Consider the following 12,926-nt stretch of genomic DNA (forward strand, 5'->3'; position numbering starts at 1 on the left):
AAGCGGATGAAAAATTCTGTATTTCTAACATGCAAAATCTGTGTATGCAGGAGGCTGACTTTTCCTGAGTTCCACAGGGCCAACTGCAGGACTTGAGTGTGCAGGGAGCTGGGTATAACTGGAGGACAGGGAAGGGGGTGTCCTGGAACCAATCCCCCATGTATACCAAGCAACGACTATATAAAAAGAGGATTTCCAAAGTAAATTTAGTATTTCTGCTACAATGGCATTTGAATTCATGATAAGACAGTCCTAATCGAATCTGTTATTTTCCAAATGTAAACCAGTAAAACCTTAATCATCACAGAATCTTATTTTGTTGGTACGGAGTACTTTTTGGTTAATGCTTTTGAGTGCTGGCTAAACATAATGAGAGCCCTAATGTTTATAACCTTTATATCTGTTAACACCATAACACCATTCTTTTTTTTTTTTTGAGAGAGTCTCCCTCTGTTGCCCGGGCTAGAGTGCCGTGGCGTCAGCCTAACTCACAGCAACCTCAAACTCCTGGGCTCAAGCGATCCTTCTCTCTCAGCCTCCTGAGTAGCTGGGACTACAGGCATGTGCCACCATGCCCAGCTAATTTTTTCTATATATTTTTAGTTGTCCAGCTAATTTCTTTCTATTTTTAGTAGAGATGGGGTCTGGCTCTTGCTCAGGCCGGTCTCGAACTCCTGAGCTCAAACCATCTGCCTGCCTCGGCCTCCCAGAGTGCTAGGATTACAGGCATGAGCCACCATGCCCAGCCAACACCATTCTTAAAAATTTTATCTCAGGAAAATAATTAAACAAAAAGTGCTATATATGTTACAAAGCTGTAAGCACTGTTTTCATAATAAAAAATTGGTAACAATTTAAATATCCACTAGTAAAAGTACATTTACACTGTAGTAGAATCATATGATAGATTACTTTATAGCCAATAAACGTTATTAAAAACCCAACCATGTCTAATAGAAATTGGGAGAGGATTTATAAAATCACATGTGGTGAAAGAATACAAAGTCAAATGCATAATCTAATCCAATCAACAAAAAAACACATATAAATATGGAAAAAGATTCGGAGAGAACATGAATAAAATAAGGTGCCAGGACTATGGACTATTAAGAAACTTCCTTTCATGTCATTTTAAAATTGATCTCACGATAACTTTTCAATAGGTCATTAATTAGGACTTACTAGAAATTTCTGGACCAGTAGGGAAGCTAAATTGCTTAAATCATACCCAAAGAAAATGAACTACTTTAAGAAAAAAACTTCTACTCTACTTAGTTTCTCAATCCAGCACCAAGAACCAAGAGAAAGGTACTGTGGACTTGTCCAAAGGTGCAAGTAAAACATTAATGTTCTTCTAACATTAGAAATGTGGGAAGAATACATAAATACCTTGCCAAAAGGACGCTGTCATTCCAACTCTTCCCAATAAGACAGAGGCCATATGTGAGTTGACTTAATACCCACAACACTTAGCACTGTGCCTGGCATGAGTCAGATGGTCAACAAATATTTGCTGATTGAATAGGACAGGCCTAGCTGCTCGCAGCAGGAAACCATTGCCTGTAAGCACTGCTACTCAAAACCCTTTATTCCAGAGAAGTCACCGTATCAAATAAGTCAAGGAAGTATATGCTAGGACACAGAAATACACCTAAACATGTATTTATATGTATAAGCATAATATAAATATATATTTAACTAGACATTAAAATGATATGCATTAAAATGGGATTCTACCTATACTATGCTGAATTCTTTGAGAAGGATGTTCTTTTGAAACCTATCACAATTTTTAATAACAAAATCTTCATTTTCACTTAGTAGGATAGTAGGATAACATAATTTAAAATTAAGATAAGAAAAAAAGAGGAAAGGTGAGAAGTGAACTTCCCTCAAGATACTCTATAGCCACTGGAAGCAATACACAGCTATCAAACCCAAGGTTGTGTCATTAACACTACCTCTTAAACTCTCCTTTTAGGGTGCTCCTTCATAATGTGCCCGAAAGAAGCTGCAGAAATACAAATGCTGAATAAGGTAAGAACTCGACCCCTAGTTTTATTTTCCATGAGTCAGATAGCAATGTTAAAATGGTTCAAGCTGTAAAAAATTAGTAAAGTTTTTAAAATTTCTATTATAATGGTTGGCATTTATGATATTGTTTGAACAAACGCAAAAAAGGAAATGATTACGTAAAACAGAATTTCATTGTGATCCTAAATAATCAAGAACTCTAGATGAAAATAAATTTAGAATTCTACAATTAATGTTAGAGGAAACTATTCAATCAATGATCCAAAGATATGGCATGCACAGCACTAAAACCGTCACCACACTTTCCTAAAAGGCACTGTGTGTCATCATCCCACTAGATGTCGAGTTGTAGGGTATGCCTAGAGGCTCAGCATCAGGGGCCTCATCATAAACGGAAGTTATGATAATGAGGATGATGATGGTGGTGGCGGTCTGCAGGAAGAGCACACTGAGATTCACTGTGGCTGCCAACTGGAAACCACAGAGCTATGAAGAACATACTCCCCACTATACACACACAGACACACTCCTCTAAAAAGGCAACGCTTATGGCACCCAAGAAAAAGTGTTATGAAATATGTGCTCTGGGAATGAAGGAGCCAGGAAGTCCATGGGTCTACAAACCTGTGAGTGTTGAGAATCTGTCAGGCCCCAGATCATCTTTGTCTTTTTCTTGTTTTTCTTTCTTTCTAAATGGTATAGGAGCTGGAAATTAAATAAAGTCAGTAGTGTGACATATAACATACTGCACTACTTGGAAGTTAACTGGTGTGCCAACATTTCTAAGTGAAAGGAAGTTGAAAAGTTTAAAAGCTAAGAAATTCCAAGTGTCGATTGATAATTGTTCTTAAAATAGCATTGAAGTTTCTTAAAAGGAGCTTTCAGAATCTGCTTTGGAGTCATCTGCTATAGGAAGAATGATTTAATAGGAATCCATTGGGACTAAATCAAAACCACTGCCTCTTCACCTCTGCTCAAAGACAACACATTGAAAACTCATAGCCTCATTCTCTCCTCCTCCTCAAGTGGGCCTGAGTATGGCATGTAAGCAGCTCTCCTCAGTTCCTAAGTGCCACAGGGCTGAGAAGAGGCTTCTGGACCAAGTCCCCAGCTTTACTCCTGGATGATCTCTCCTTTCAGGAAGAGAGGCTTCTGCCAACTCAAATGATGCCAGGCTATTCACCAAAAAAGCAAACAATTTTATACAACTACCTTCCAAAATAAACACTCACTAATATTTAAAGTATAAACATTCTCAATGAACATAAACATAGAAAGCTTATTTTTATTCCAGGACATTAACAACCCAGGGGAATGTTTAATTACCAATAGCATCCCATTTTCCTGCAGTAACTGATAGCAATACATATGTCAAAAGTCCTATGTTTAACTTCAATAGTATATGATACTTAAACAATAGTTGACCAGCATGACTTCCATTTATGAAATCACTACCACTTCCTGCAAAGAACAAGAACATTTCTAAAGCTCTGCCTTAACATTCATGAGTGAAACCATTTTCTACATCTTCAAAACAGCTAGAAACTTGGGCCCAGCAAGTTTCACAGAGTTGTTGACACACTGGCTCTCTGAAAGAGATTTTATGGCTTTGCTTCTTGTTGCTAATAATTATAGCATTCTAATATTTTATAAAATTACCTTTAGGCATGGCTGAAACAAAACGTTTTCTCCACCAAGGTCTGTTCCTGTCTGATTTCTCATCATCGCTATCTTTGCGTTCTTCAGTCTGTAGAAAAAGTTGGATGCTTTATTTGCAGTTTGGCAGCAGGAAAAATTACTATGAAAAGGATTTCAGAAGTCTGTGAAATACAAAAACCAGTCTTGCCTGCCTTAAAACAAAGCTGTTCTTATTGTCATGTAGGCAACTTCTGGAACATGGAAGTATACCTTTTAAACACCAGAATATCATCTGCTTGAGAGCAGACACTATCTCATTATGTTAGTAAACCAAAAGCTTAATACAGAGACTGGTGTACAGTAGGTACTCTATAAATACATATGGAATAAATAAATGCAGAGCAAATAAACTCTAGAGGGGTAGTGGAGATGGTAGCAGTAGTATTTAATAATAATAAAGCCAAGTGTGTACTATATGCCAGATACTGAGCATAGGGATATATACAATATTATCTCATTTCATCATCACAGAAGCCTTAGGAGACAGGTCCGATTATAAGCCCTCTTTATAGATGAGAAATATGAAACTAAAAAAGGTAATCTCCCATTTTCCTCAAAGTTACACAGCCTGTATGTAGCACAACTGAGACTTAAACTTAGGTCATTTCTTTTTTTTTTTTTTGAGACAGAGTGTCACTTTGTTGCCTCGGCTAGAGTGAGTCCCGTGGCATCAGCCTAGCTCACAGCAACCTCAAACTCCTGGGCTTAAAGCAATCCTACTGCCTCAGCCTCCCGAGTAGCTGGGACTACAGGCGTGTGCCACCATGCCTGGCTAATTTTTTCTATATATATTTTAGTTGGCCAGCTAATTTGTTTCTATTTTTAGTAGAGACGGGGTCTCGCTCTTGCTCAGGCTGGTCTCGAACTCCTGACCTTGAGCGATCCAACCGCCTCAGCCTCCCAGAGTGCTAGGATTAAGGCGTGAGCCGCCGCGCCCGGCCTTAGGTCATTTCTTGATCACCATTTATACTGAGTTATCATTAAGAAATGTCAAAGGGCAAAGACAGTAATTCCTTTACTAGCCTATCAAATGACCATGAACAAATCACTTAATTTCCATTTTTTTCATCCACAAAACTGAGATTAAAAATACCCTCTTTAAGGGCATCCATGTGAATGAGGTATCAGAACCCTAGCAGAGAGGTGAGGGCATCTATGCTAAGGAGGAGTTGGCAGTGGGCATAAGAAATTGATTACATACAGGGGGACTGATCAAATAAGTGCATACACAGAAAATAATGAAAACAGGTTTCTCACGTGCATGTATAAACACACACACATACTCCCTAGCTCTGTCCACTGAAAAGTCCTGCAAACAGCAATAGCCCTACAGCAATGAACACTGTATCCAGATCTCAATTTCTAAAAACTATTTTTCACTAAAAGGAACAAGGGCTCCTTAGAGAAATGGCTAATTCAGGGACTAGGGCAGACAAAGTACAATGTAAGCTTGTAAGATCTTGTGCCAGAAAGCAAAGAAATTCTCAAAGAATAATAGTGACATGTCAAAAGAACTCAGAAGCAGCTTGAAGGGGCTCACACTGGCCAAATTAGGGACAACTGGGCTTCAAAATAAATGATAGCAATAAGCACACTGACTAAAAGAGAAAACCACAAGACAATAGATATAATTAATAAGTAGATAAGTTAAAAATTTGATGAAGAACAGGATAGTTACATATTTTTAAACTATCCCCCTCACAAAACACTTAAAAATTATAAAGGGAAAAAGAGTAACTTTACAGTGGTGAGGCCTGGAAGACACCACCTGCATCCAGATGAAGACCAGAGAGTCATGGGACAAATTAAAATTGTGTGCTACCTGACAGGATGCAACGAAAAGAACAGTGTCATTTCAGTGATATTCCTGCCAAAGATGAATAACCTGAATCTAATCATGAGAAAACAAACCAAAACTGAGGGACATTCTAGAAAATAACTGGTCTGTAGATTTGAAGAGCATCGAGGTCATATAAACTGAGAAACTGTTCTTGACTGAAAGAAACTAAAAAGACATAACAACTAAAAGCAGCCTATGATTCTGAAAGGGATCCTTTACTATAAAAATGCTATGGGAACAACTGGGGACACATGCATGGGCTGTGAAAATTAGACTGTAGTGATGTATCAGTGTTCGTTTGTTGATGCTGATGGTTGTACTACAATGTGCAGGAGAATGTGCCTGTTTGTGGGAAACTTACACTAAAGTATTCATATTCAGAGCATCTGCCTGGTAACTTGCTCTCAAATGGACAGGAAGTGTTCTTTTACTGTCCTTCCAAATTTTTTGTGACTTCATGATTGTTTCAACATAAAAAGTAATACCTCATCTAACCATCTCAGATGGTTACAAAATCATCAGATACAAAATTGCTTGGAGAAAAGTTAAAAGTGTCATAAAAATGCAAGACGGTATTACTATTAATATGAAACCAAAGTTGTACAGATTTCCTATGGTTGAGAGCATACTAGATTGACTATATCTATTTAGAGATGGGGTCTCACTCTGTTGCCTGGGCTAGAGTGCAGTGGCATCATCATTGCTCACTGCAGCCTCCAACTCCTGGGCTCAAGCAATCCTCCTGCCTCAGCCTCCTGAGTAGCTAGGACCACAGGTGTACACGACCACGCCTGGCTAATTTTTTTTTAATTTTTTGTAGAGACCAGGTCTCACTATTGCCCAGGCTGGTCTTGAACTCCTGGCCTCAAGTGATTCTCCCACCTCCACCTCCCAAAGTGCTAGGATTACAGGTATGAGCCACTGTGCCCAGCTGACAAATCATTTTTAATCATGACTACTGTCCATCCTTAATCCTAGATCTATATATTCCATGTTAATTTCAGAGATCAATAGAATCAGGCAGATAGAACACTAAAGCTAACTACAATTAGCAAATTTTTCTACATGGCCTGTGTCTCATACCTCTCCTCTTGAGGAGTCCTTACTCGGGGACGAAGATGATGAGTGAGGTGCAGCCACCAAAGAAGTAGCACCAATGGCTGCAGCCGGAGGGAGGTCTCGCTCTTCATTCCCTGGACGTCGGTTCCAGCTGGGGTCACTCATGGGTCGCCGGACAGAAGACACTATATCAGAGCTCCTGCTTCGAACTAATCTCTCAGGGTAAGAATGCCTTTGCTTGAATGCCTCCATTTCAGCTGGAGTTAAAACATGGGAACCAAAGTTTGGCAACCTGGCCTCATTTCCTCCCACAGCTCCTTCCAGGATTGGGGGATCTGGTGGTGGATGTGATGGCCTAGCATAGTGAACCTTTGGCCTAACCACAGCAGAAGCTCCTGCAAAACAGAAAAAAAGAAGTTTTGTAACTGAGACACAACTAATCCAACAAAGGCATTAACAGAGGGTTTTGGTTTCTTTGTTCTATCTATGACAAAAGTCAACAAGTTCATTTCATTAGTTTACCTTCATGTGAAGACAGTGGATCAAACATGGCCAGCAGAGACTCTGACTGAGAAGGAGGAGAGGTCAGGTGGTGGGCGCCTGAAACAAGAGGGCAAATTGTGAGACCAAGCCAGAACTCATGACAGGGAGAATTATCAAACAGTGCAAAGGGTTCTAAGTGTTCTTTTGACAGTTTTCCTTGTTTGATCAATTAGAAGCTGAGAGGCATACCAGAAAAAAAAGAAACTAAAGAATATCGAATTCTGATTACTTCAAATTCATCTTATTGTCTTCATACATGGATTTTTATTACATTTTAGTGGTCTAACATCCACACCCCTATTACTTCTAATGGCCAAATGTTATTATGGTTAATGCAGACAGCACAAAACCAGAGGACCTAAACCATCAAAATTTTAAGAATGCCACAGTCTCCCTGAGCCTCATCTTTCTCAAGTCTGTAAAAATATGGGTAATACTACCTACAGATGGGTATAAATAGAAAGTTGTAAAACTTGAAATTCTAACATTGCTCTCAGCAAATGACTTAGTTTTAAAAAGAACCCATAACAAAAATGAATACTACATTACACCATCAAACCAATTTTAACTTCAAAATTGCACTATTTTAAGCCAGAGTCAAAGATTAGTACTCTAAGCATGTCTAAATAACCAAAAACAGAAATACCAAAATAGATTAAGTATGCAGATGCTGAAAGTTTCAAATATGAAAAAGAAACTATTAATCTAAACTTTTTTAGTCTGAGCTATATTTTTTGATAATGAATGATACAGTACTATTATGTCTTTTCCTCTTTTGTTCTATAGTTTGTATCATTATGATAGCTTAGAACAGCAGTTCTCAAAATTTTTGTCTCAGGATACCTTTATATCTTTAAAAATTATTGACCCTGAGAGCTTTGCTTATATTGGTTATACCTATTGATATTTACTATATTGGAAATTAAAACTGAAGTTTTAATATTTATTAATTCACTTAAACATATCCATTAAATGGTAACACAATAAAATCTTTTTTAATGAAAAATAACTTATTTTCCAAAATAAAAAATAATGAGAAGCCTAGTATTATTTAACCTTTTTGCAAATGTTATTAATATATGGCTTACTAGAACATAGCTGATTCTCTATCTGCTGTTTTCAATATGTTGCAATATGTTGTTTTGGTTGAAGCATATAAACAAAATCAGGCCTGTGAGCCCAGGAGTTTGAGGTTGCTGTGAGCTAGGCTGATGCCACGGCACTCACTCTAGCCCAGGCAACAAAGAGATACTCTGTCTCAAAAAAAAAAAAAAAAAAATCTGGCCTCACACTTATGTGTAGAACATAAAAGGACAATATTTTAATAGCCTTTTCAGAAAATTGTGTATATTCTTCTTTGATACTCTACCAAATCCTGACAAGTAATAATTTTTTACAGGTTAGCTACAGGGTGGAATTTGAAGCCAAATCAATGAAATTTTTATACTGTTACATTAACATTAATTGGTCTGTCTTGCACTTTGAAAGGATCTTTTACTCATGCATGATTTTGTAACATCATCTATTAATCATTTAGAAATACTGTTTCAATCAGATATGCAGATCTTCCAAATGCTGACACATTTCATCATATAATATGAAAAATCATGTTCTTGATATCACCACCAGTCTCACCAGAAAAGTCTTTAACTAATAGGAAGCTGTCAAGCTCATGGAGATGAATACAAGTTTCTAAAATTCTAATTTTTATTTATTTATTTTTTAAGAGATGGGGTTTCATCGTGTCACCCAGGCTGGAGTGCAGTGGTGTCATCATAGCTCACTGAGGCCTCAAACTCCTGGGCTTAAGCGATCCTCTCGCCTCAGGCTCCTAAGTAGCTGGGACCACAGGTCTGCACCAACATGCCTGGCTCATTATTTCTTATATTTAGTAGAGACAGGGTCTCGCTCTTGCTCATGCTAGTCTCGAACTTCTGGCCTCAAGCGATCCTCCTGCCTTGGCCTCCAAGAGTGTTAGGATTATAAGCGTGAGCCACCATGCCCAGCCTGAAATTTTGATTTTTATTACTGCCAACAAACTCTACTCTGTCAGTTGTTTTTCTTAAGTAACAGGCTCACTTTGTTAATTTTCAAGAAAATGTCTACCAAATACCCAAGTATGTATTCACACATACTAGTTTGTTATTTTTTCAAGTAAAAATGGTATTTTATGAAAAACAAGTTAACAAACAAGAAAAAAAAACCTAGCTATTTAAGCTAACAGCTCAAATAATATGAGCACTTTTCCTTGAGACATTTGACCATATCTCAGAATGCAGCAGAAATGCACTGAGGAACTTCCTATTTCTTCACACAGAATAATAAAAAGATGTATACTCAAGGGTTGAGATGTAATTAAATAATTTTTACTACTTCATCAAAGGCATTCATAAGTAAAACTTTTTTTTAAAACTGTAAGTAAAGAATACAGTGACTACTTGTACGGTTTAGTACCCTTGCACCATGCTGAGGCCCCAGTATATTTTATCCTCCTTTGCTGGAGCATCATCGGTACAAATGTCACCACAATGAAACTGGACAATAATCTTTATTATGAAAATAGTTTTGGCCTCATATTCCACCACTACCACCCCCCCCCCGCCTGCCAAAAGGCTCTTAAGGACTGTCAGGGGTCTATGGAGACCACACTTTGAGACTATTGGTTTAGAACAGTGGTTCTCAATCGGCAGCTATTTGGCCCCCCCAAAAGATCATTTGGCAACGTCTGGAACATTTTTGGTTGTCACAAGCCCAGTAGGTAGGTATATACTCCTGGTAGAGGCCAGAGATACCACTAAACATTCTACAATGTACAGGACAGACTCCCACAACAAAGAATTACCCAGCCCAAAATGTCAATAGTGTTGAGGTTAACAAACCCTGGTTTAGAACAACAAAAAATTGTAAAAAAGAAAAGATACCTCAAAACCCACTGCCCAACAAATAAAACCAACACTGGCATTTTGGTATTTCTTTCCAGTTCTTTCTCAACGCATAAGTTTTTTAATGTTTTATCTTGCATGTAAAATTCTATCAAATAAATTTTCCATGTAATATTATGTTCTAGGTATTTCTCCAAGTTATTTCATATTCTTGAAAGCATTTAAAAAATAGCTACATGAATTCTAATAAATGGCTACATCAAAATTTACTTAGCCATTCCATTTTTCAACTCTTAAGTTGTTTCTAATTTTCTGCCAACATAAATGTTAATAAAGAACATCTCTGTGCATAAGACTTTTATCTATACATGAAATTATTTCCTTATGACTGATTTCTAGAAGTGGAACTAACTGGACCAAATTGAGAATGTGAACATTTAAGGCCTTAAATATGTATTGATAAATTATGCCCCAAAGTGCTATACCAATTGATATCCTCAAAAGCAATTGGTAAAAATGCCAGTTTCAACTACCAACATGATTATTTTTAAGTCATTCTCAATTCCCTTTCTTACCATGAGTTATTTCATCCATGTCTGGACTAGTGACAGAATCTTTACCCCCAAAATCAGAGCTGCACTCAGATCTCAGGTCTTCGATCTTATTGGGAATATCCTCAGAAGTTGCACTTATGCCTTTAAAAAAAATAGTAAAAAAATAAACATCAAGAAGAACAAAATAACCACACAAAAAGTATATGAAATTTGGAAAACATTAACAAATTGGTTGTGTCCCACTTCTATACACATGAGTTTAGTATTATATTCTTTATCACACTATTGTTTAAATATACTTACCTTGCTTTATACAAATAGTCAGAATTATTATGTGACATCTGAGTAAAGTAGCAAAGGCTAAGACTAGAAAGAATTATAGAGGGACTGTTTGCCTATTAGTTCAACAGGCTCTATAAAGCCATACATTAAGTTTTCAAAGATTTAAAGTGCCCTAGAAATAATTTTGTTTCCTGGAAATCGCTCATCTCTTAAATAAAACATATCTTTGTATCAACTTCACAAATAAGGGTAGATGGGAGGAACACTTTCACATTCCTATTCCTTAAAACAAGACAGACATACCCGACACAACACTGAGGCCTGGTGTGCTGGGGCGGGAACTGACCTCCCTGACATCTGTATCATCAGATGTGCTACCCAGTCCTGAACAGCTTTCCAATTCTTGCAGGCGCTCCTCCTGCTTTAGGTCTGGGGCCTCTGAGTAGAAGACAAGGGGTATTATATCAGTGATCCTGTTAGTACACCATATTTTAGCTTTTGTGACTCAGAGAAACAAAGCTACCAGCGACATAAATGAAATCAGTGTAAACAGATTTCTAAGTCTGGGCCAGTTAGCAAAGTTAGTTAGATGAAGTAGTTGAGATTGTGATTTTCATCCCAATATAGGCCAGTCCACAGATGAAAACTTTGTTTCTAGATCACTAATCTCATAGAGTATGCTATTTGTTAACATGTAAACTTGACAAGAGAGTACGGAATAGCTTGTCTCTAGGCTAGCATGTCTGAATGGTTTAACCAAATACATATCAGGATTACTTAATTAGCCTTGAGCCAAATAAAACACATAGAATGTGATGCAGATATAGTTACTTGTATTTGCATTCCAGTAGTTGACATTTAGTTGAAGGCAAAGACATGTCTTCATAATGAGAAAAAAAGTAGAGTACATACAAAACACTTTATATGTATATATATATATATATAAATATATTTATTATAACCCTGCACAGAAGTATCCTCAGGACTACAGAGCCCCAATTTCAACATATTTCAAAAACACATTACATATCTTTTAAAGGGTCAAGTTCTTCCTTGCGATAAATCTAAATATGCTTACCAAGCAGGCAACCACTCAGGGTTTGATCTGTGTTGCTACTCTCATCCTGCGATGAGTTATTAATAGTAGAAGATACTGAACCCAATGAGCCACACAGAACCCTGACAAGTTACAAATATTGATAACTCCTTCCAAAATAATTGAGCACAGAGTTAGAAAGCACCTGTCATCTTAACCTATGCTATCCAACACTGCATTTTTTCTTAATGGATAGAATATGCCCTACACTAATTTTCCCTTTGAAATTATTAGCAAGTGTGATTACTCAAACTTGTCAAACGTCTATTTGGCAAAATATACAAAATATAGAAATTAGGATACCTTATATTTAAAACTTCTGTGTAAATGAAAAAACAAATGATGATAGCATACTAACCTGAGTCACTTGGCAACACCTCTACACTCCAAGCTTCGCTTGTTGTCTCCGATATTGTAGAACCAGTGCAGGGCTCAAGAAGCACTGATCCCGAACCCGGGAGGCACAGCAAACTGCCTAACATGTTCTCTGCCGCTGCACCTGTATAACCAGTGGGCAGCAAAGGGTTAACAAAGACCCTGATGGAAAGTACAGTCATAGTGGAGAAAAGCCAAACACTAAGCTAACAAAATCTCTTCACCCACAAGAAAGAAGTCAAGGCAAGAAAAATTTTAATCAAGCACAGCACTAAAACACAAAGTTCCCACTTGACAATGACACAACCTCCTTTTTATCAGTTTCCTCCTGTCCACCTTTGACTCTCCATAGAGAAAACACACATCATTAGGTCAAGTCATTTCAACTAGTTTTTACTCTGGTTTTTCAGCAAATTTTACATGTGTCCTTAATATCTAAAATTTATAGTCCTACAGGTATTAAAAACACTCAGAGAGATTTAAACACAGAAAGTTATACTGGCCAAATATGCTTTCTCCTAGCACATTAGCCACATATTCAGAGCAATAAAACACATTTCCAG

The 12,926-nt window shown here is 37.3% G+C and overlaps 1 protein-coding gene across 5 annotated transcripts in view; it reads right to left on the minus strand.

Moving 5' to 3' along the window:
• GAPVD1 (GTPase activating protein and VPS9 domains 1) overlaps window positions 1–12,926 on the minus strand; it is a 75,145-nt gene that overhangs the window by 15,379 nt on the left and 46,840 nt on the right. For 2 of the 5 annotated variants that reach the window (XM_045563975.1, XM_045563976.1), the window contains exons 12-18: window positions 12,347–12,487; window positions 11,196–11,330; window positions 10,632–10,751; window positions 7,154–7,231; window positions 6,656–7,026; window positions 3,694–3,781; window positions 2,659–2,739 (exon numbers count right to left, since the gene is read on the minus strand). In XM_045563975.1, coding sequence (XP_045419931.1) covers window positions 2,659–2,739; window positions 3,694–3,781; window positions 6,656–7,026; window positions 7,154–7,231; window positions 10,632–10,751; window positions 11,196–11,330; window positions 12,347–12,487 — 1,014 coding nt within the window. Of the gene's footprint in view, window positions 1–2,658; window positions 2,740–3,693; window positions 3,782–6,655; window positions 7,027–7,153; window positions 7,232–10,631; window positions 10,752–11,195; window positions 11,331–12,346; window positions 12,488–12,926 lie in introns of those variants that run through there. The other 3 variants (XM_045563977.1, XM_045563978.1, XM_045563979.1) reach the window with 2 other exon arrangements.

Source organism: Lemur catta, chromosome 10, assembly GCF_020740605.2.
Source record: "Lemur catta isolate mLemCat1 chromosome 10, mLemCat1.pri, whole genome shotgun sequence".
NCBI classification, from domain to species: domain Eukaryota; kingdom Metazoa; phylum Chordata; class Mammalia; order Primates; family Lemuridae; genus Lemur; species Lemur catta.